This window comes from Bos javanicus, chromosome 9, assembly GCF_032452875.1.
Source record: "Bos javanicus breed banteng chromosome 9, ARS-OSU_banteng_1.0, whole genome shotgun sequence".
NCBI classification, from domain to species: Eukaryota; Metazoa; Chordata; class Mammalia; order Artiodactyla; family Bovidae; genus Bos; species Bos javanicus.
Window position 1 is genome coordinate 40,126,288 of NC_083876.1, and position 25,310 is coordinate 40,151,597.

General features: G+C 34.2%; 1 protein-coding gene across 6 annotated transcripts in view; it reads left to right on the top strand.

Annotated features, from left to right (window-relative positions):
- The window catches only part of WASF1 (WASP family member 1), a 70,099-nt gene extending 46,946 nt beyond the window's left edge, over positions 1 to 23,153 (top strand). For 3 of the 6 annotated variants that reach the window (XM_061427590.1, XM_061427589.1, XM_061427588.1), the window contains 8 exons: positions 3,780 to 3,940; positions 9,805 to 9,939; positions 14,570 to 14,723; positions 15,766 to 15,910; positions 17,546 to 17,718; positions 19,434 to 19,613; positions 20,731 to 21,359; positions 22,289 to 23,153. In XM_061427590.1, coding sequence (XP_061283574.1) covers positions 3,808 to 3,940; positions 9,805 to 9,939; positions 14,570 to 14,723; positions 15,766 to 15,910; positions 17,546 to 17,718; positions 19,434 to 19,613; positions 20,731 to 21,359; positions 22,289 to 22,446 — 1,707 coding nt within the window. In that variant the 5' untranslated portion in view covers positions 3,780 to 3,807 and the 3' untranslated portion in view covers positions 22,447 to 23,153. The remainder of the gene's footprint in view (positions 1 to 3,779; positions 3,941 to 9,804; positions 9,940 to 14,569; positions 14,724 to 15,765; positions 15,911 to 17,545; positions 17,719 to 19,433; positions 19,614 to 20,730; positions 21,360 to 22,288) is intronic. The other 3 variants (XM_061427592.1, XM_061427593.1, XM_061427594.1) reach the window with 3 other exon arrangements.
- The last annotated feature ends 2,157 nt before the right edge of the window (positions 23,154 to 25,310 follow it).

Genomic DNA, 25,310 nt, shown 5'->3' on the forward strand with positions numbered 1-25,310 from the left:
CAAACCAGTCAGAAGAGACAGATTTCATGTAAAAGTTTGTTTTTAAAGAATGTTCATCAGTAACACTTACATGCAATTAGATTTATCCAGAACTTTGCATTTGGTAGTGATTAAAGCTCAGTAAATAATAAATGCCTTCTTTCAGTAAGCATTGTTTACCAGTAAATAAGTACAGGCAGTCCTCATTTAGTATGGTAGTGTGGGACCAAAAAAAATGCTTGTATAAGATAATAAAACTGTACAAATTCATCTTATTAATCAGTGCGAAAAAATTACAGCTGCTAAGTCACATCAGTTGTGTCCGACTCTGTGTGACCCCAGAGACAGCAACCCACAGGCTCCCCCGTCCCTGGGATTCTCCAGGCAAGAACACTGCAGTGGGTTGCCATTTCCTTCTCTAATGCATGGAAGTGAAAAGTGAAAGTGAAGTCGCTCAGACGTGTCCGACTTTTCGCGACCCCATGGATTGTACCCTACCAGGCTCCTCCGTCCATGGGATTTTCCAGGCAAGAATACTGGTGTGGGTTGCCATTGCCTTCTCCAAGGAAAATAAAAAAATAGTAAGCTAATATAATTTAGTATAATGTTTATAAATGTATTAGAAAGAGAATTACAGTGCTGTGTTTCTTGGTAAAAAACTTAACCAAGAGTAGTTTGAACAGTGCTTTGCCTTCTCCTTATATAGAAAAACAGAGCCAGTAGAATAAACATCTTTTCTGTGCCTTGCAAATTGTCTTATTCTTTTCTACTAGATTTAGGTCAGCTTCCAACATTTTATCCTTTTGCACATTGTGTCGTGAAATAGCCCTCAGTCAGTTCAGTTCAGTTGCTCAGTCATGTCCAACTCTTTGCAACCCCATGAACCGCAGCAGGCCAAGCCTCCCTGTCCATCACCAACTCCCAGAGTTCACCCAAACTCAAGTCCATTGAGTCGGTGATGCCATCCAACCATCTTATCCTCTGTTATCCCCTTCTCTCCTGCCCTCAATCTTTCCCACCACCAGGGTCTTTTCAAATGCGTAAACTCTTCGCATAGGGTGGCCGAAGTATTGGAGTTTCAGCTTCAGCATCAATCCTTCCAGTGAACACCCAGGACTGATCTCCTTTAGGATGGACTGGTTAGATCTCCTTGCAGTCCAAGGGACTCTCAAGAGTCTTCTCCAACACCACAGTTCTAAAGCATCAATTCTTCGGTGCTCAGCTTTCTTCATAGTCCAACACTCACATCCATACATGACCACTGGAAAAACCATAGCCTTGACTAGATGGACCTTTGTTGGCAAAGTAACATCTCTGCTTTTTAATATGTTGTCTAGGTTGGTCATAACTTTGCTTCCAAGGCATAAGCATCTTTTAATTTCATGGCTGCAGTCACCATCTGCAGTGATTTTGGAGCCCCCAAAAATAAAGTCAGCCACTGTTTCGCCATCTGTTTGCCTTGAAGTGATGGGACCAGATGCCATGATCTTCATTTTCTGAATGTTGAGCTTTAAGCCAACTTTTTCACTCTCCACTTTCACTTTCATCACGAGGCTTTTGAGTTCCTCTTCACTTTCTGCCATAAGGGTGGTGTCATCTGCATATCTGAGGTGATTGATATTTCTCCCAGCAATCTTGATTCCAGCTTGTGCTTCTTCCAGCCCAGCGTTTCTCACGATGTGCTCTGCATATAAGTTAAATAAACAGTGTGACAATATACAGCCTTGACGTACTCCTTTTCCTATTTGGAACCAGTCTGTTGTTCCATGTCCAGTTCTAACTGTTGCTTCCTGACCTGCATACAAATTTCTCAAGAAGCAGATGAGGTGGTCTGGTATTCCCATCTCTTGAAGAATTTTCCACAGTTTATTGTGATCCACACAGTCAAAGGCTTTGGCATAGTCAATGAAGCAGAAATAGATGTTTTTCTGGAACTCTCTTGCTTTTTCCATGATCCAGCAGATGTTGGTAATTTGATCTCTGGTTCCTCTGCCTTTTCTAAAACCAGCTTGAACATCTGGAAGTTCACGGTTCACATATTGCTGAAGCCTGGCTTGGAGAATTTTGAGCATTACTTTACTAGCACGTGAGATGAGTGCAATTGTGCGGTAGTTGGAGCATTCTTTGGCATTGCCTTTCTTTGGGATTGGAATGAAAACTGACCTTTTCCAGTCCTGTGGCCACTGCTGAGTTTTCGAAATTTGATGGCATATTGAATGGAGCACTTTCACAGCATCATCTTTTAGGATTTGAAATGGCTCAACTGGAATTCCGTCACCTCCACTAGCTTTGTTTGTAGTGATGCTTTCTAAGGCCCACTTGACTTCACATTCCAGGATGTCTGGCTCTAGGTCAGTGATCACACCATCGTGATTATCTGGGTCGTGAAGATCTTTTTTGTACAGTTCTTCTATGTATTCTTGCCACCTTTCTTAATATCTTCTGCTTTTGTTAGGGCCATACCATTTCTGTCCTTTATTGAGCCCATCTTTGCATGAAATGTTCCCTTGGTATCTCTAATTTTCTTGAAGAGACCTCTAGTCTTTCCCATTCTGTTGTTTTCCTCATTTCTTTGCATTGATCATTGAGGAAGGCTTTCATAGCTCTCCTTGCTATTCTTTGGAACTCTGCATCAGATGCTTATATCTTTCCTTTTCTCCTTTGCTTTTCGCTTCTCTTCTTACCTAAGAATTCCTTTATTGTGAAGTTTTTTGCTGTTGTCACTTCTTTTGGGACATCTTTTTGTGACAACTACTTCCCTCGTTTCAATAATTTTACCTTCACTAAATTCCTCTGACTGCGTCTCTAGTGTCTCTCAAACAGTGGTAGTGGCAACATTCCCACAATCAACTATTTTTTTCTGTTAATCCATTTATATTCAGTTTGAATTTCACCCCAATGTCATCATTTTTTCTTTCTTTGCCACATTTTTATCATTATCAGCCAGTTCTCTCAATTATCATTTTGTAAAATTTCACATGAGTTTATCATTGGGAGGCAAGAATATAAACCAACTACATGCTTCACTATCTGTAGGTGAACTAACAGATGAGAAGTTACCTTTTACCAACAGAGTTTGAAAAAAAGTGATGTGATTGGTCACTGAAATGATGTTCCTCTTATTAACACAGTGACTTGTGAACTGAAGTGCCAGCAAAGAAATTTGTGTTTATGTAGTTACTCACAATATACTGTAGTATGAAATTAGAACCATGTTGTTGGGGGACTGGTATTTAACTGAACTGTGGAAGCTGAAATTTGTGCATATGGGAAGCCTTGAAAGTGAGGACTGACTGTAATTCAAAGAAGGTTGATCAGTTAAATAAATATTTTTTGGTTGGTTTTGATGAGATTGAGGATTACATGGACAATTTGATTTTTGAGCTATTGAATGCCTAATACATTTTATGTGGAAAAGTAATTTTGATGCTAATCTTGCAGCTTCTTTAATCCTCTTAGGTTATTCCTTACAGAGGACCTTCCATACTAACTTTCTAGAACAAAAACCTCTAGTTTTTTGTAAAAGTAAAATCAGTGGTGTTAAGAGAATAATAGTGGTAATGATTATGAATTCATTGTGAAGCAGTTGACATTGAAAGTAAATTTTAAAAAATGTTTCATATAGTATTGACATTCTAATAAATGAAGATAAAAATGTTAAATCATTTTTATTTAGTCAGGTTGACTCCATTTTCACCGTCTTCATACTAGCAAATATTTTATTATGAAATGTGAAAGATAAGGTCTCACTCTGTGTTGGTTAAAACTGAAAAGTTAATTTATTATATGATTTCCTACAGGTGAACTGGCACAAAGGTTGATCTCAAGATGCCATTAGTGAAAAGAAACATTGATCCTAGGCACTTGTGTCACACTGCACTGCCTAGAGGAATTAAGAATGAACTGGAATGTGTGACCAATATTTCCTTGGCAAATATAATTAGACAACTAAGTAGCCTAAGTAAGTATTTTTACATCAATTAAAAATATTACTCACAAACCAGAATTACACATTGGGGTGTTAAAATAATATTCTTGTGACTAATTGGGGTGGGGGGATAGTTAATAAGAAGATATCTAATTATTTGGGGGGGAAAAGTGTCATTTTTAGTAAAATTAATGCATTTTAGAATCATTTCTTCTCTTGGATCTGGGAAAGGGAAATAAGGTCAGAATCTTTTAGGAACAAAATCACATGATGCGTAAGAATTACTGAGATTGTTTTTAAAATATTATTTGGACTATATAAAAGGTGGTGGTGGAGTTGTACTTTTGCTTGCTTGTTATCACTATTTACTTTTCTAGAGGCTTCAGCTATTTGTGTTTTGGGATACTAGTATCTCTTTATATATCTTATTAGCCTAGGGAAATATTTTTATATTATCAAATATCTAAAAGTGAACGATGTGGGATAGTAACTGACTAGTCGGAGGATTAGGTTAGTCAAGTGGATTGTCTAAAGGATATTAGGATATGAGTCAAGTGTCTGATTTGCAACCTGATGACAGACAGAAGGCCAGCAGGCTGCCCAGATAATAAAGGCCAATAGAAGGAACAGGTTAAGGGAGGAGGTGAAAGTCAGTCTGTTTCCATTATAAGATTTTATAACAGAGCTGCTAGGTTAAGGAATTAAGTTATTTCCCATTTATTCTAAATGTAATGTTAGAAAAAAATTTTTAAATCCAGTTTATCTTTTGAATTGAAGGATTTTCTTTTTATTAGACATTTATATTTTATTTTAAAGATAAAATAAGATGTTTTTGGTCTAGATATCATCTCTAAGTAGTCTTAGATTTATCAGCCATACCCACCTACACAGATTGTCCTTACTAGCCAGGATTGACTCCTCTTTTCTTTTCCTGTTAACTTTTGTCCTTTTATAATTGAGTACTTAACACAAGGTAAAATGAGGTAGTTAATCTGATTTGTTTCAAGTGAGAGCATTTGGACATATTTATGTAGCCAGAGCAATATAAAGTTGTATTTTCATGTTCTTGGTGAGAGCACTAAATTTCTACATTGCTTGTGAAATAGTTGTGAGAGTAAATTAAAAGAGTGTTTATTTGAATTTAAGTATATTCTTTGTTCCACTTGGTGTTGTTTTTTTTTTTTCCAGGTTAGATATTGGCTGTGAATCACTAACATATTGTTTACTTGTTTCTTTCTTGAGCAATTCAGTATAGACCTAGAAAATATTAATATATGATTAATATATTGTTTAAAGTCATTTCCTAGTACTAACTGGTTTTATGATATGTTATATTCTAATAATGTAACATAACATAACCATATAAAATTTATATATGCTATATGTAAATGGGTGCATCAGCTTGTTAATATTAAGAGCATAGAAATGACATTAATAAATTTGGTTAAAATATTTCTTTAAAATGAATGTTAGATCTAATATAGGCATCTTATTTTAGGTGTATTTTCAATATAGAATTTAGAACTAATGTAATGATTAAGAGTGTCAATTTTGCAGTATTAACCCACTTCTCACATAACGTAAAGGTAAAGAATTTTCATGTCTGATACAGACAGTCCATAATAAGCAACATCTGTCAGCCAGCACATGGTTATGCTGTAACCAAGCTCTGAAAATAGAAATACATTATAAAATATAACTAAATTAGGCTTTGAGTGCTTCAGACTTGGAATCAGAGACTATAGAAGCATTTTCATGGTAGTTTGTAGAGATTCAAAAAAGAGAAAAAGCATAAAATATTGTAGCAAGGTATAACATTAGTTTACCACCCTAAAATTAAGCTCTCTGGCAGCTTTCCCACTTGACATAGTTGAGAACCTGGAATTAAATTTAAAAGGCCTCAAGATAGCCAGAATAAACAAGTCCAGGCTGAAGACCATGTACATAAAATAGCCAGTCGATCCCTCTCCAAGTTTGTTTGCTTTTACTTTGATAATTCAGACAGGTTGATGATGTGGTTTCCAAACATTCATGTTTCAGAGAATTAAAAAAGGAAATGTGGGGGGAGGGGGATGCCAATAACAGAAATAGGCATACTGAAGCCCATCAAAAGGTGTAGTTTATAGTGAAGGAAGAAGTGACATAAGAGGAAAACAACATTAAAAACTGGAAAGAGGCCATTTAATGTAACCGCATTTAATGTAAAATTATACACTTTAATGCTGTTGTTTCTCATAATCAATTTATGACTGTGAGTCCTCAGAAACAGGTTAAATTATGTTTAATTTTTATTTAAGACAGGGAAACTTAGAGTAGATTTTATATCAGTTTCCATCCAAAACAGTTAAAATAATAATGCGTTAAATAATCTCTGAATTACTTATAAAGCTAGGCTATTCAGAATGGTTCTGCGTAATACATATTTTCACTTTGGTGCTCATCCTAGCACCAAAAGTGCTGTAGCACTTTCACAGTAGTGAAGGTCGACTCCAGGGCTCAGGTAGCTTGGGGCTGGACATTGTTCTGACCTCTTCCTTGCAAAAATATACATCCAATTCAGTTGTTTTTCCTAGTAGAACACAGTTTTGTTTTATAATAGATAATTACTGAAAACCTAGAATTTGCTTTATTTAAATTTCTTCTGCTATACCAAAATTTTCCCCATTATTACTACTTCTACTTCAGTCGCTCAGTCATGTCCAACTCTATGTGACCCCATGGGCTGTAGCCTACCAGGCTCCTCTGTTCATGGGATTTTCCAGGCAAGAGTACTGGAATAGGTTGCCATTTCCTTCTCCAGGGGATCTTCCTGACCTTACTGTCTGAGCCACTAGGGAACCCCATGTCTTATTTAACAGCCATTGGAACTCTAATTATATGAGAGATCTTTTACCATTTTCTCTTCCCAAGGCCTTTCTCTTGTTGAATATAGCCACTTTGAGCTGCCAAGATGAGCTGATAGAGCCTACTTCTTGTTCTCAATCAGAAAAATTCACAGGTAGCAACGTAGATGGGTAAGAGGGTAGATAAATAGATTGGCTGTCTTTGCGACTCTATGGACTGTAGCCTACCAGGCTCCTCAGTCTGTGGGATTTTCCAGGCAAGAATACTGGAGTGGGTTGCCATTTCCTTCTCCAGGGGATCTTTCCAACCCAGGGATCAAACCCCGGGTCTCCCGCATTGTAGGCAGACACTTTACCGTCTGACCCACCAGGAAAGCCCCGTAAGACTAATTAGATAGTAGATAATGGACAGATAACACTGACTATTTTGCTGTGTGATGAAGGTGCATGTTTTTTGTCCTAAAAGAACACACCCCATGTAGTTGAAGAGTCTAATATGATGAATGCTGAACCTATTCTGCGAGTTTCAGTGTAAGCATGTATATAATTAAAAACCATGAGTTTTAGATTATAGGAACTGAGAAAAGAGAGATAAGCATAGGTGAAGTCATAAGAGGAGGCTTACTGAATGAATGTGACTTGAACTGGGCCTTTAAGGAACAGAAGAATTTGGAAGATGTAGAGGAATAAAGAAGGAAGGCATTTCGACTTGTTCGAAGAAGTAGGCAAATGAATGGAAGCAAAAATAAATATATGAGAGGTTTTGTTTTTTTTTTTTTTTTGGCTGCACAGCATGTTGAGGTCTTAGTTCCCCAACTCGAGATCCCTGCAATGGAATCACAGTCTTAACCACTGGACTGCCAGGGAAGTCCATGTGAGACGGATTAAAGGTACAAATGATATTAGATATGTATGGTGGAGCTTGATAAAGAGGATAGTGTTAGATGAGAGGATTTAGATTTTAATATCAGAGATGAGACCTCATAGCTCCTTGGGTAGAGACGGTAGTATAATAAGTTTAGTTGAAATTCAGGTACATAGACAATTAACTTTCCATTGCGAACTTTATTCATTTCATCTCTCTCTGGGGTAGAAGGAGGAGGTAGATTTAGAAAGTGAGAAGGGACATGAAAATAGAACAAATGGGATGTCTATTGTACGTCAGTGCTTTGGCACTTAAACCTGAAGTGGGGGAAGTGTAGACTCTTTTTTAAAAAATCTGTTTAAAAAAGAAAAACAACAAACCCAAAACCTGTGGGCTCTCTTTCCCAAAATATACAAGTGCATTAAAAATCTGCATATAATTTCAGGTGGTATACAGACTGTAAGTTAAAGATCCGTGTATTAAACTAAGTTCTTTCAGGAATAGAATTGTCTCTTCCATCTTTGTATCCCTAACATTTGATGAATAAATGAGTAACTTTATACTTGCCTTTTCTTCCACCTGTAATGCTTCCCTTATCTGCCAGAGAAACTATCTCTGGAAGTTTCTGTAATACCATCCCACACCCAAAAGTTTAGATGCTTCTTTCTGTGTGCTCTGTGGCTCTGACCTTGTTTTATAGTAAGGGCTGCCTGTTGTTAAGCTCCTGTCCTGTATCAGATACTCTACCCATTGCCCTTCCCCCTGACTGGTTTTTTTTTTTTTTTTTTTTTTGCTTCTTTTCCTTATAATTTCTTTGAAGGAGATATTTTTATTTCTATTTTACAGGTGAGGAAATTTATGCCAAGGCCTCAGAGTGAATGGAACAAAGATTTGGACTTAATTGTTAAATTGGTTTTCAGTTTTATTTAAATGTCTGTTTCTCCCTCTGTTCAAAACTCGTCGGTTGCAGAGACCTTCTTCCAATCATTTTTCTGTGTCCAGGGTCTAGAACGTTGTCTGGCATTTTGGTTTAAAGAATATATGTGAGCGAGTGAATGTGTATAAAATTATCCTTTTTCTCTTAATTTTAAAGAAATTAAAATTCTGATTTTTTTTGCCTAAAGATTATAAAATCTTCTAGGATAGGAATTTTATGTTTTATTTTTTGGTGTCTTCAGTAGGAAATAACACCTACCAGGCACAGCGTGAACCCTCAGTAAACATTTGTTGATTTAACTGATAATGTACTAAAGTGCTTTGGAAAAAAACAGCCATTGTTCAAATGTAAACTGGTGAGATTAATGAATTCATTATGTAAGTATGTAAGTACCCTCTTACAGGATATAGAGCTTACTGTTGAGCCTCATTTAACCTAGACAGTATGCTTGGGTCTAAGTTGTCTTGATTTAGGAAGATAATTTTTTTTAATTCAAGGTGTAGATAGTAATTGACTTATCTTTATATTGTGAGTATTCATTTGTTTATATATTATAAATACAATTGAATATTTTTAAATTCTAGGTCATCTGAAACTTCTCCCTGGCTTTTTTATTAGATAGAAAATTTTATTTCTCCTTTTCAAATGGGATTATTTTGGTTTATTCTTTTCATAATGGAAATTTACATGACTGGAGGAATACAGTGATTCTAGATTTATGATTTTTTAAGAAACTAGAATGAGATAAAATGTAAAATATATCTCATAAATTTTCAGAATCTATGTTTTGGGCATACCTGAGATTTGGTTATCTATTAGGTTTATGAAGAATCTTGCATTGTGTTACTTGGCCTGAAATTCAGTTCTAGTATGGACTCTGTTTATGATTGCTGATTTGGGATTAAGAGATGTATTATTTATATTTACTTTACATCATAACTTTTCTAACCCTTAACAGGTGTATAAAGGGAAGTGAAAGTGGTGTATAGATAGGGGTGAAACAGGAGAGTATTTCCATTTTAGCCACAAGTCACCTACCAGAAAGTGGTAGATCTAGTATCTAAAGCCATATTTCCTAGTGTTTGTTTTTTCCTACTGTATCACAGTTAGATTACCGTAGGTGAGGGTTTAAAGTTTAAACTAGTTTCAAATAAATATCGAATTCATTGGGGCAGCATTTTAAATGTTAAATTGGTTTATATTTATCTCTGATAACTTTAAGCTTTATGGTATATGTTTCATTTTTGCTTAGGTAAATATGCTGAGGATATATTTGGAGAATTATTCAATGAAGCACATAGTTTTTCCTTCAGAGTTAACTCATTACAAGAACGTGTGGACCGTTTATCTGTCAGTGTTACACAGCTTGATCCTAAAGAAGAAGAATGTAAGTTTATGCATATTTTCTTTCACATGTATGTTTTTGGTTAGGTAGGATGAGTGAAATATATATAAGAACAGTATTATACATGAATTTATTAAAAAAAAAAAACACTGGGAGAAATGTGCTTCAGTTAATCAAAGAGACACACAAAAAACGTGGATTTACTACAAATCTTTTTTACCCACGACCTTTGTTGTACATGTTCTAATAGATTGGTGGCTTATCTATAAATGCCATTAGCATGATTCTCCTGAGTTGTCTACTCTTTTTTTCTTCTTTGTGTATATTAAATAGCTCTTCATTTTTTGACGTAAAATTTTTTTAAGCCAGACTTTTCTTCCATTTTCTTTCTCTTTTCTTTCTCCCTTATAATTTTTATTTATTTATTTATGACTGTGCTGGGTCTTCACTGCGTGAGGTGGAGGCTTCTCATTGCAGTAGTTTCTCTTGTGGCAGAGCACATGCTCTAGGCATGCAGGCTTTAGTGATTGTGACCTGTGGGCTCAGTATCGCCCTTATAATTTATTTGTATACTTTTGTCTTAAAAATAAAAATTCTTTGAAAATTATCTGAAATTCTTAGGCTTGATTTTTTTCTTTTTTAAGAATGAAATTCCTTTTATATGTGCATATTGCTAAGTCACCAGAATCTGATCTGGTTATTTAAATGTTAATTCCCATTTTAAATGAACATTCCCTCCCCCCCCCCCCCACAAAAAAAAAAAAACCTCTAAATTGCTAATATACAGGACAAAAATGTTCTATACTGAGATATTAAGCTAGGGATATCAGGCTTAAAAAAATCACATTACAGGCTAAAATAATGGTAAAAACTTTAGTGGTAAAATATTTCATGCATTGATAGAGTACATTGAATGTTGTTGTTTCTCAAATGGCTCTGTTTTTTTTTGTTTGTTTTTCTACCAAGAGAAATGAAATTATTAAGAACATAATTTTTACTTATCTGCCCTAGAGAATTATAATTGTAAGTTATTTATCTCTAAACTTGAGCAATAAAAATATTAAAGGATATCACTGGAAAAATCAAAAGGTAGTTTTGCTACCTTTTATATAGCAAATATATAAAATATAATGATGTTTTAGTGATTGAACCAACAATTTCTGACATAACCTAATTTAATGCCTAAATAAGGAGAGGTGAATACTTCCTATGCCAAGTTTCCTCTGTATGCAAAGATATAAACTCATAGGTCTAGATATGAGAAAAAAACCAAAACAGTACTTAAAAAAAAAAAAAGAAGAAAACTTTATTGAGGTATATTTCATATACCCTACAATTAACTCTTGTAAAGTTAAAGTGTATGATTCAGTGGTATTTAGTATTTTCACTGTTATGTGACTATCACCACAGTTGGTTTTAGAACATTCTCCTCACCCCAAAAAGAAACCCTATATCTAGTGGAGTTACTTCTCATCTCCCCTTCTCCATGGCCTCTAGCAATCACTGTATACTTTCTATCTCTTTGGATTTGCCTATTCTAGACATTTCATATAAATGGAATCTTATAGCATATGATTTTCTGTGACTGGCTTCTTTCATTTCTTAGAATAATATTTTCAATACTGGTTCATTTCATAGAATGTATTGACATTTCCCTGATGACTAATGATGTTGAGTATCTTTTCATGGCTTATAAGCTATTTAGAGACAAGTCACCCAGCAAGAAAGTGGTGGATAGGATTAAAACCAGGGTTTTCATCCTAGTTACTCTGAGTGAAGTGGACCAAGTGCACAATTTTGAGAGACTGTACAAACAGGGAGTGGATTGTTGGCATTTGGGTGACATGAAATGAGGGAAAGTCAGTCTGGTCATTCCAGATCTTTCTTTTGTCCGGGATATCTAGATGTCTGTCTCATACCTCTTGTTTTTAAATGTTAACAACTGCAACTAGTTCAGTTAAAAGCAAGTAAAACAAAAATGATTCTCTTTGTGCAAAGGGCTGGATCTGGACTTTACATTGTACCAGAAGTCTTATGACAAAATTGTCATAGATAGTTAGCATGTGCTTGTTCCTTTAATAAAACTACAGTTAAATGTAATTCACAGTGATGTATAAATGTAAAAAAATAATAAAAAAATAGTGATCTGATATTTTTAAGGAAACAGGGTTTAAATGATTTACTGGTCATTTATGTATCTGCTTTTGGAAAACTTTTCAGATCCTTCTCCTATTTTTAATTTGGATTATTTTTCCTTTTACTATTGAGTTATGCAAATTCTATACATATATATTCTGGATCCAAGTCCCAAATCTTATGATTTGGAAAGATTTTCTCTCATTCTGTGGTAATTTTTTTCTTGGTGGTATCCTTTGAAACTTATTTGTGTATACATGTTCAGTTACACATCATGAAATTCTTGAAATAAAAATCACTGCTAATATTTAAAAAAGATTTTATGGCCATACTTTCAAATATATGATTTGTATTCAAAATTTCTTTTTAAAATAATTTAAATATGTAAGTTACAAGTGCTTTTCATCTAAAATATATACAAGCAGCTTTTGCATTCCCATTAAAATTGAAAATGAAAAAATAGATACTAGTAAATAAGATAGTTTTAAGTGTTTAAAAAAATTCTTAATGTGCCAACAACTATCAGAATTATTTAGTTTCCTTTAAAATTATATGAAGCATTGGGGAAGAATTCAGAATCTTAAAGTTGAACTACTTAATTTGAAATTGTCTTGGGGATGTTGGATAGAGGAATTTTCAAAGTTATTTAACCTATATTTTTTTAATTCCATTAAAGTTCAAATAAAATAACATTGTGAGTAGAATAATAAATTACAGAATGTAACATCAGTATTTTGGGTTTTTTAATTACCATTAAATAGTAACAGAACTATCATAAATAATTTAGAATGGGTAAAAAACTGAGTTTTAAACAAAGATCTGTGCAATTATATTTAGTTCAATATGTTTACAAACATTTTGCTGACTTGCTGGGTTATATAACACTAATATGTCATTGTTGGCAACTGCAAGGGGCTTTGTCACATTGGTCTGTTAACAAATGAAAGAAATGATAATTAAGAGGAACTGAAGAATGAAAAATGCTTATTACTTTACATGTTCTTTATACTCTTTACTAAGAAAGTTTGGGGAGATTAAACACTAGGTTTTATATTTAATAGTTAATAAGTGAGATAGGAGAGTGGCAAGAATTGGTTCATTTTGATTGCAGAAAAGAGAGGCCACTTCTAACATGAGCCAGAGGAACAGTATACGGTATTGTGGCAAAGAGATTAGCCTCAAAGGCAGACAGATCTGCGTTTTCTGTTCTAGCTCTACTGTTTATTAACCAATTTATCTTGGCCCAGTTATGTAATATTTTCTATGTTTACAAATGACATAATAACTCCTATCTCATTAAGTTATTATAAAGGTTAAGTAAAAATTAGTGAAAACATCTACCACTGTAGTTTGTACTCATTAAATATCTGTCATACTACTCTTTAGTGATAGTGGAAAAATTTTTTTTCCTTTGAATTTTATTTTGTTGTTTTTAAGTGTGTTACAAGTCAGGTAGCAGTGGAATTGCTGGGGATGCAGTCATATTGTGGCTGTTGCACAGCCAGCCTTACTGCTTCACTTATTTCATAGATCCAAACATTTGTGTTGAGTGTATTTTATTTGTGAGGATGAAAGAGATACTATTTTAGGGAGAAAAATAATTTAAGACTCGTTATGATTATTTAGTACTGACCTTTTTATGGCATAAAGCATATGTCATACTAAAAACTAAAAACCATTTGCAAATATGTATATTTTAATATAAAGTCACCTAATTTTTTAATATCAAGAAATCACTCTAAGAGTTAAGAATCTAGTATTTTGGCACATTTTTATTTAAACATGCTGCATAGTCCAAAAGAAGATGAGTAAATAAAGTTATTTTAAATTCTCATATGTATCACTTACTTACTAGAGGTACTGTAAGTAATAAATTGTGTTACTTACTAGAGGTACTAATGTATAAGACAGGTTCAGTCTTTAAGAACTTGTAGTTAATTGGAGATCTTTATAGTACAAGATAAAAGAAAAGTGAAACAGGCAATAATACAGATTGCCCAGTACTTGAAAATTTCATTTTCTTTACAATAGATTTGTTTTAACTTTATAGTCCATGTTATAATATTTATAATCTCTATAGCTAGAGGGCAATACTGTATTTAGCCCAGAATGCCACTAATAGTGAAGTAATTCCTTCAGTGTTATTGGTATAAGCTAAATAAAAGTAATAAAGGGAGATGGAAAAAAGGTTATAGGAAAAAAAGAGGAAAATGTAGTTTGATGGGCGCTAGTATGATAAGTAGAGAAAAGAAAAAGATGTTTTGATGGAAAATGAAAAATGTGCTTCAGGTGTCATTAGAGCTTTCTGAGCCTTAGAAATCAGAGGTTGCATTAAGGCCCATCTAATTGGGAAAATAAAGCACAAAATGATTTGTGATGTAATAATAAGAACATTTATTTTAAAAATGTGGTTCCTGATTCATAAGCCACCTCAGTCACAGCCTTTTGACTTTTAAACAAATGCCATGTATGAATTTGTCCTTACGTTAAATCATGTTAGTAAAATAAAATGATACATGTTGGATTTTTGTTTTAGTATCTTTGCAAGATATAACAATGAGAAAAGCTTTCCGAAGTTCTACAATTCAAGATCAGCAGCTTTTTGACCGCAAGACTTTGCCTATTCCATTACAAGAGACATATGATGTTTGTGAACAGCCTCCGCCTCTCAATATACTCACTCCTTACAGGTCAGTAGGCTAATAAATAAGAAGGCTGGTTACTTATCTCAGACTTCAAGTTCAAAGAGGTCTAACTTGAAATGTTAAATCCCCAAACATTTTTTATTTCACTGGATTCCTGACCAGTGCAGAGACCCCCTCCGTAGCTAACACCTTTAGAAAACCTTTGCTTTATTTACTAGGTGAGGTCCCAGGATTCTGGCATACAAATCAAAGGAGTTGTTTTGACAAATGTTTTTAAGAAAAGCCAATGGCAAATATTACTCTAAAGGGATGAGGAGTTGTTATTGTTTTTTTAATTTAATTTCTAATTTGATGGAAAACAAAAAATAAAGAGTTCAAAATCTCACCACATTAATAAAATAAATATCATTTTTTCTTGTTCTTATCTACTCTTTATCTGTATGTTTCATATTTCTGTGTTATGACTATGTAGTATCTGTTTTTAATTTTTTTTTTGCCATTTAAAAAAATCTAGAGTTATTCAGCCTTTCTTTGAGTCTTTCACATAAATTGTTAAATGAGGAATTTAAGAGGCACAACACATACCCTAAATGAAATGGTATTTGGATAGTTATTTGAAACTATGTCAGTATGCAAGTCATTGGATATAACTATTACTATTAGAATGACTATTTGGTGACATTTTTTTTCTGTTTGATAAGACTATAAGTAAGAAACCCTGTATAGTTTCTCTGTTCTGTCATCTTTTCAGGCTTTTATCTTCGGCAGAATCATTGGTAATTATTGAAATTTCCCACAGGACTTATAGAAAACCTTGTATCCAGTAGAAGTTAGGGATGAAAATTATCCAGTTGTACTTTAAATTATTAACACAAACTCTGCAAAACTTCTGGTTTTCCGTTTTCCTTAGTTTCCTGTCTGATTTATGAGAAATGTTCTATTGGTGCATATTGTGATTTACTTTGCCAGTATTTTTACACATGCTGTATTTTCTTAATGTAAGAAGAAACAATTTTAGTAAAATAATTTCTATTCTGATTGCCTAAGTCTTACTAATGTATATTTTCATTGATATTTTATATTTCAGAGATGATGGTAAAGAAGGTTTGAAGTTTTATACCAATCCTTCATATTTCTTTGATCTTTGGAAGGAAAAAATGTTACAGGATACAGAAGATAAGAGGAAGGAAAAGAGGAAGCAGAAGGTATTACAAGAAATTCAGAAAATTGAAGTTAGTTTTCATGTATTTGTGTTTTGTTGCATATGTGGAACCTTATTAATTCTGTACTTTGACAGTTTTATTTTATTTGGTCCATATAGTAACCACACAGAAAGATCACAGTCCAGTGGGGTGCAAATATGGTGTGATAAGTGTCCTAACAGAGGTATGCACAGAGAGTTTGAGTAGCACAAAAGAGCACCAGCTTTAGACAGGGTGGGCCTGATAAACACTTCAACAAAGCTTGTAATGAATCTCAAAGAACAAATAGGAATTAAGTGGACCAGGGAAGAGAAAGGCATTCTACTGAAAAAGAACAAAGGAACATTGTACGGATATTGGTAAAGTAGATTAGTTAATATTATCTTACCACAGAGCATATCCTAAATGCCCTGAAAAAGTTATAACATGTTATCTGTCTGCTGTATTGTCATTTTCTGTTTTCTGATGAAATTCACTTGGATCTGTTTATTCCATATTAATGATAACTAGAAATATAAAAAGAAGCAAGTTGGATTTAGGCAGAATTATGAAGGAGGAGCCTGATAGACTGCAGTCCATGGGGTCGCTAGGAGTCGGATACGACTGAGCGTCTTCACTTTCACTTTTCACTTTCATGCATTGGAGAAGGAAATGGCAACCCACTCCAGTGTTCTTGCCGGGAGAATCCCAGGGACAGGGGAGCCTCGTAGGCTGCCATCTATGGGGTCGCACAGAGTCAGACATGACTGAAGCGACTTAGCAGCAGCAGCAGCATGAAGGTGGCAAAGTTTGTCTTTATCATCCCTCTGTTTCTCCTGTAGCTACTTCTGCTTTCCCTGCACTACCCCATAATGCTACATGTTATTATTTTCTGCACTAGACAGTGTACCAGTGTTCTAGCCAGAATTTGCAAACTGGTGACTGGTAGCCCAGGCTACGCTTGCAAGCAGTTTTGTTTGACAAACACAGTGGTTTTTAAACTTTTGAACTGAAATCCCTTAGATGGCCATGCCCATCTAGTTCCCTGCAGGCCTCATCTTATATCTGACTGTTACCATTCAAATATGTTACCTGCTTGACCCCTTTGGCATTTGACTTTTTTGTACCTTTCCTTTCTATACTTTTTCTCCCACAGTTTGAGTCACTTTTTGTTTTATTTTTCAAATACCCTATTTTCTGTTGAGTGACACGGTTATTATGGTTTAATTGGGTAATTGGATTTTTTTTCTAATGTATTGGCTAGCTAATTAGTCACTTCTCAGATCACATAACCTTAGTACTAATTTCAAGTTTGGGCTGGAAAAATTGATGGTAGAAATTTCACTCATTATATCAAAAACTAATAGATGAGGGAACAGAGTTGACAAATCTTTTTTCATCTGAAAGGACTTTCTGACCTCAAGTTTTATTCCTCAAATATACTGTTTTTATCTGATATATCAATTCCAAGTAGACGTTAAAAAAGCATTAGAAAATGGGATTACAAGCAAACTCCTAATATTTAACTCTGAATGCACAAATGAACTGTCTCTGTTGTTATTTTTACTATACTATGATGGGTTGCTTTTTCGATATTGATGTTAGAATTCTATTTTGATTGTTTTAACCTCTTTTTAAAAACATAGAACTTCAGCATTTGGCTTTGTTTCAATACATCTGTTATAGCAGAAAAATCTAGATCGTCCTCATGAACCAGAAAAAGTGCCAAGAGCACCTCATGACAGGCGGAGAGAATGGCAGAAGCTGGCCCAAGGTCCAGAGCTGGCTGAAGATGATGCTAATCTCTTACATAAGCATATTGAAGTTGCTAATGGCCCAGCCTCTCATTTTGAAACAAGGTTTCTTTTCTTTTGTTTGTTTTTTAACAAAATTAATGATAAAACACTGGCTTTATTTCTAGTATCTATGTGTCTAAGTCTTAGGTCCTGAACTGTTGAATTGATAGATGCTGTTCTATAAGTATTGAGATGATTTTGAAACCCTAACCACTGTGAGCCTACTGAAGTCTGATCTTGGGCAGGTCATTTTCATACCTGGATTTCAGTTTCGTCATTTGTAGAAAGAAGTGGTTGAAGCAGATGGTCTTCAGCTTCATTTTAACTTTCATATAAAGTCTCAGGTCCTTCTCAGTAGTTCAGGCCAAGTCTGTTAAAATTTCATAACAGAGTAATGGGGGTCTGGATTTTTTTTTTGACGTTATTGATTCACTATATATAAAATAGAGGAGTTTAGAAGGGGTTATATTTTTGTTCTTTTTCTTTCCCCTGATTCCCTTTCTGTGTCGCATTTTCTACCTCAGATATATCAGGACTTTCAAACAAAATCACTCATCCTCTTTTGCAGAAATATACAATAGGTCCTTTTCCTTTCTCAATAGTCAAGGGCCCTATCTAACTAACATGCAACCCTAACAAACATTATACTAGTATCTCTCTGTGAAGAAATTTGTGTACAGTTGATTTTAGTTATTATTATATATCTTATAGTTATTGATTTTTTTCAATGGAAAAAGCACTTAAGACTTTCTTTTGAATAATACCTATAAATGATTGGGTCATAAATGTAAATTATCTTGTTCTATTTTAAGAGTAATATACATGATACTGTCTACATACAGTACTGAAAGAAAGATGCTGAAAGAATTGATTTTTCAAATTAACAATCGATAGACAAACATCTGTTTCTAATCACTGTTAAGTAATTGAGATATTGCTGACCCAATAGCATAAATATAATCATTTCTAATTTGCTTTATACACATCTTTTAAATCCAGCTTTGTCCGCAGAGTGCACTATAGTCAGTAAACATTTATAAATCTTCACATGCCCAAAGTATCTAAAATTTTGCTTAAATCTGTTTTAAGTCACATGTTATGTTACTCGGCTATTTTCTGAGTACTCTAACACCTTTGAAAACATGAAAAAGACAAAAACAATGTAGTTAGGGATCTCTGTGCTACTAGTATCATTGAGACCTATCTCCCCTGGGTTCCAAGACATTTGGAAGTCATTTAGGTTTAAAAGAACAACAGGATATTCTGGTATATAAAATTTTCATATTCTAGGTTTTTGTCATTAGCATCTTATTAAGAAACTAAACACACTCCAGTGTTCTTGCCTGGAGAATCCCAGGGACGGGGGAGCCTGGTGGGCTGCCATCTATGAGGTCGCACAGAGTTGGACACGACTGAAGTGACTTAGCAGCAAGAAACTAAATAGAGGCAGATAGCTTTGAACACAACTTGCCTAAAAGTTAACTACTGTCTTGTTTATCAGATTATGAATGTAACACTTTTTACCTTTGTGAGCTGTTAGTATTATATTGTAAAGTAATAAAATAACTGAAGGTCATCATAATAACTTGAATCAGCAAGGAAAGGTTACATTATGAGCAGCATTCTGTGTTTTAAAAGCAGGATAAATTTCTGAAAGAAGTTTCCTAAAAGTAGTTAAAATATTGGCATTCAAAGGATAAACCTTAAATATCTCATGTAAAACACTTTATTTGAGCAATAATTCAAGAAAGATACACTAATTTATTATTTTTTTCTAGACCTCAGACATATGTGGATCATATGGATGGATCTTACTCACTTTCTGCCTTGCCATTTAGTCAGATGAGTGAGCTCCTGACTAGAGCTGAGGAAAGGGTCTTAGTCAGACCACATGAACCTCCTCCACCTCCACCAATGCATGGAGCAGGAGATGCGAAACCCATACCCACCTGTATCAGGTATGTCAGAACAAGCACATAATGTATTTATCACAGGTGTTGGTAGCCTTTTTCTTTAAGGCCCTTGTAATAAATATTTTCGGCCTTAGGAAATATGGCTTCTGTCACAACTGCTCAACTCTGACACTGATGAATGGAAGCAGCCATGGACTATACATAAACAAATGAATATGTTTGTGTTTCAGCAAAGTTTTATTTATGAAAACAGGGATTAGTTAAGATTTGGCCCATGGGATGTAATTTGCCAGTCTCTGATAAGAGCTCACACATTCTCTTGGGAAAATTTAGCTAATAATCATTTAAAGATAAATGTGTTTTGTTTTATTATAGCTTTGTTCTCAAGCACATGATGTGCAATATATTAATAAAAATAAGAATTTTGGGTATGTGGTTAAGGACAAAGAAATGGGAATCAAAGATTTAATTATAAATGTTAATTTGATGTTGGGGAAATAATTCAAGAATTTGAGAGAGAATAAGCAATTGCTCATAATAATCTTTCAGTAAAGCTTTTTGAAGTTTAATTTTGTCCAGCATTGCCCACATTACAATTTTTAATAGAGAATTAGAAATAAGCTTTACAGTTTTCAGTTAAAAAAAAATCAAGCTTATATCACATACTCAATTTGATGTTCCATCCTTAGGAAGGAAGAGGGACATCAGTTTCCTTTGTGGTTTGTAATTAGTTGTCACTGATTTAACTGAAATGACATATGATGAATCTTAATAGCTTCAATATGAATACAGTATTATTTGGGCCACAGGTATTGCTACAAATGTTGTAGTATGATAAATATTGAGCCATTATGAAGACTCATATTACAGTGTAAAATTGAGCATTTTATTTATCAAAGTAAGTATAAAATGCTTATAGATGTGAAAGTTGTGTGAGCAGATGAGTCCATTTAGAATATTAGAAATCACAGCACCATGTATTAATTTTTTTAATAGAGTACTTTTGGTTTTCATTTCATTCTAAATATTGATGAAGAATTTTTAATTTTTATAGGAACATGTTAATGCATCTACCTTGATATAATTACTGGTAGCCATTTATATTTTGTGTGGTTAGTCTTTTCTCTTTAAATAACTTGCTAGGATCTCTTTTTCATTTCAGTTCTGCTACAGGTTTGATAGAAAATCGTCCTCAGTCACCAGCTACAGGCAGGACACCTGTGTTTGTGAGCCCCACACCCCCACCTCCTCCACCACCTCTTCCATCTGCCTTGTCAACTTCTTCATTAAGAGCTTCGATGACTTCAACTCCTCCCCCACCAGTACCACCCCCACCTCCACCTCCAACCACTGCTTTGCAAGCTCCAGCAGTACCACCACCTCCAGCTCCTCTTCAGATTGCCCCTGGAGTTCTTCACCCAGCTCCTCCTCCAATTGCACCTCCTCTAGTACAGCCCTCTCCACCAGTAGCTAGAGCTGCCCCAGTATGTGAGACTGTACCAGTTCATCCACTCCCACAAGGAGAAGTCCAGGGGCTGCCTCCACCCCCACCACCACCTCCTTTGCCTCCACCTGGCATTCGACCATCATCACCTGTCACAGTTGCAGCTCTTGCTCATCCTCCCTCTGGGCTACATCCAACTCCATCTACTGCCCCAGGTCCCCATGTTCCATTAATGCCTCCATCTCCTCCATCACAAGTTACACCTGCTTCTGAGCCAAAGCGTCATCCATCAACCCTACCAGTAATCAGTGACGCCAGAAGTGTACTTCTGGAAGCAATACGAAAAGGTAATATTCTCAAGAACCTTTAAAAGCAATAGTAGCATTGAGAACCTTTCTGAATATTTGAGACAGTAATGTTTTCTTCATTTGTAAAATTTTAGATGATCATGTTTTTTGCACAAATAGCCTTTAGAAAGTAGAGCTATGGTCAGTTTATATTTTAAGTAATTTTCAAGAAAATTTATCACATTAATCATTTTATCTTCATATTTAGTAGGGATTCTTAAAATGTTTAGGTAATGAATGGGAAATTTTAAATATCAGACTTAAATGTTATGGAAAATTTAATTAAAACTCTTTGTATTATACTTAATATGTATATTAACTACTTTAAAAATGGTATTTTCTTCAGTGTTAAGGCTGTCCATTTGGTGAATAAGTGACACTTGCTTTACTAGTACCTCAAAAGGATTTAGGTTCCTACCTTAGTAACAAAGGAGCAACATGTCATACTATATGCCAGGCACTAACAGTATAGAATGAACAATAGTGCCTTTCTGTCAAGTACTGGGGAGAATAAAGCCACAGAAAATATGCTCAACATTGTTTAACTATTTGACCATAGAGGTAAATAACAAACAAAAAAATGTATCACCTGGTTAACTTTAGGTGACGGTGAGTAGGGAAGCACAATAGACTGTTATGGCTAAATAAACTATAGACATCCTCTGGGATATGTGGTAAGTTTCATCAAATACTATCACAGATAATAACATAATAAAAGAATTAATGTTTCTCTAAATATGATTCCTTCAAATTGTTTTTAATAGGTCTTGCTTTTTACTTTCCTGTTAGTATTTCTTATGTGTACTTGATTTTATTACATTAATAATGTCTAATAATATAATATCTACTACTAATAATAAAATCTAATATATCTAATAATAATATCTAGTGTTTTGGTTTACAATGAACGTTTGGATTTACTCTATCAGGTATTCAGCTACGAAAAGTCGAAGAGCAGCGTGAACAGGAAGCTAAACATGAACGCATTGAAAATGATGTTGCCACCATCCTGTCCCGTCGTATTGCTGTGGAATACAGTGATTCAGAAGATGATTCAGAATTTGATGAAGTAGATTGGTTGGAGTAAGAAAAAATGCATTGATAAATATTACAAAACTGAATGCAAATGTCCTTTGTGGTGCTTGTTCTTTGAAAATGTTTGGTCATTCCAGTGTTTTGCTTTCTTTTCCTTAAGGTAAATAACCCTTTTCCTCCATAATTTTTGATTTTTAAGAAAAATATTAGCACACATTTCAAATTAAATGTTTTACAGTGGCTTATCTTTTATTATTTTTCCCTGAAAAGACATCATTTGGTCAAATAAACCACTAAGTATTAAGCATGGACAGCTGTTGTTAGAGTAGCAGATTCAGTTTTTTGATATATCTTAATTGTGCACTTTGTGAATTTTAATTTAAAGAAAGCAACTGAGATTAAAAATCTTGCGGGCAGCTGTATCTATTAATGAGCCTTATCCCATTTCCTGGTGTTTTAAAAGAAGAAACACTGCCTTGATTATATGAATACACTCAGAAAGTACATTTAGCTTGTAGTATTGAATTCTCTTAAAGGAATGCTTGAATTTTTTTAATTATTGTTTTATTGTTTTAAAATACTTGCCTTATTTGAATGTTTAGCAGTATCCCCTTCCTACTTATATATTGTGTGATACAATTTTGCTTGCTGGTAAGAGTTTAAAAAATTTCCATGTGAAATACACTGACATAAACCATGTAACTTACATAACTGTTAAGAATAACAGTCTGATTTAATAAATGGTTCATTTTAAAGGTTCATGGGTGTTTCCTCTTTGAATAAAACTTTCTGATAGTTTATCAAATAATATAAGCTCTAAACAGTCAATGGAAAATTTAAAAGCTACTTATGCTGTATAATTTCCTTAAGGTAGCTTTTATGTCATTTTTCCTAAAGTCAAAAAATCAATATTTTCCAACTCCTTATGCTCATAAATTAAACTCTGAACTTGCTCTTTAATTTTAGCACATCTTGACTTCAGTTCAACAGCATTCTTGAAATTACACTTTGCAATGATAAAATTAGTTGTTAATATTTACACAGTCCAGTTTCAGGGATGGAGGAGAAATAGCATCCGTATCAGATTATTTAGTATGAAGAAAAGACTAAATGATGTTTTGGTAATTTGACTGTGAAAATGACTGGAATCTTTATCCTTGCCTATATCACATCAGTAGAGGGGTCCTTCTTACCCAGTTTCACCCATTAAGAAATGGGTTCTGTTCTCACCCACTTTGAACCTGAGTGTCCCTGAAGCTTGTTTTGGCCAAATATGGTGAAAGTAAGTTCAGCATGGCCTGCTAGAAGTTCAGAAACCTCATGCAGAGAGCTATCCCCAATGAGGCCAACTTAGACCAGCCAGTTGCAAGCTCACCTGCTGGCTGACTGTAGACAGATGAGCAAGCATAGCTAAAATTAGCCCAGCCCAGAACTGTTCATGAGTAAAAATAATTTCATGAGTAAAAATAAATCTTTATTGTCTTACACCTAATTTTTGAAGGATTTATTTGAAGGATTTTTGAAGGATAATTTTTGTGGATTATTTCACATAGCATTGTGGCAATAGGCAGCTGATACATGAGGTCATTGGTAGCTTGTTAACTTGAGGGTTATCTATGGAGTTAACTAATGATCTCTAATCCTTGTAGAAGAGGAAAGATGAACTAAGTCTTCCTGTAGCAGTACAGTAAGGAAATAAAAAATAATTCTTGATGGGTTTAATAAAAAAACGATTTGCTTTGCTTTGTTGGGTAGATTTGCCTGGACCTAGAACAAGAGATTAGATAGCCATTTGAGGTTTCTTTCCAACCTTACAAACCTATATAGTGTTGAATTTAACTCAAGAAAACATGCCACAGTTTAAAGTTTGTCTTTACAGATGTGCTTATGGTCAAAAGGTAGTAGCTAGTAATAGTTTTTGTAAAGCTCAGTTGTGGCCAGATAACTGAAAAGGGAATGATACTGTTGTTGGTGAAGTTAAAAGTGATTTAAAAGGAAATGGTTGAAGATTTTTTTCTTTTTTTTTAACTTTAAGTTTATATTGAAGAATAGTTGATCAGCAATGTTATGTTAGTTTCAAGTGTACAGCAAAGTGATTCAGTTATACATACCTATTCTTTTTCAAATTCTTTTCCCATTTAGGTTAGTACAGAATATTGAGCAGTATTCTCTGTGCGATACAATAGGTCTTTTTGGTTATCTGTTTTAAATATAGCAGTGCATACATGTCAATCCCATACTTAATAATAGAAGTAGATCTATTGTAAAACCTGGCAGTATGTGTCATAAATAGTTTATGATAATTTTTTTTTGTTTTTCAGAACTTTCCTAGAAGATCAGAAAGTACCCACAGACTGAAGAGGCCATACATGTAGTATTTGTTTTAAAATCAAAATAACCTTTCAGACTAGAGACTTTGGAGCAAATCATTGAGTAGTTAATTTTAATACCCTAAGAAGAATCAAAGTTACTGGGTAATGACCTTTTTTTTTCCCTTACTGAATTATGTTACTATTCCACAAGGTCATGCATAACCTTAGAATTAGAAAAAAAATGAATTATATATCATGGAGAAATAAGTGGCTTCATTTGTTATGGTTGAAGTCACCCATTTACCTCCATGTTACCAAATCCAGTAAACACTGTTTAGTCCTTAATTTATTTGATCTTTCTATTCTGCATATACTCTTACCTCCTTGAAACTGTCAATCCCTCTGGCTTTTTTTTGTAACACTGTTCCTTCCCCTTATAATAATGGTGGAACAGAAGAGGAGGAAGAAAATACTTAGCAGCAGTAGAATTTTGAATGAAATTCAGTCATTGTGGAAAGAAAGGAAGTATGTCTATCACTGTTTCTAAGTAAGAGATATTTATCTGTAAGCTGCTGATCTATAAGCTATAACTACTACTTTTCAT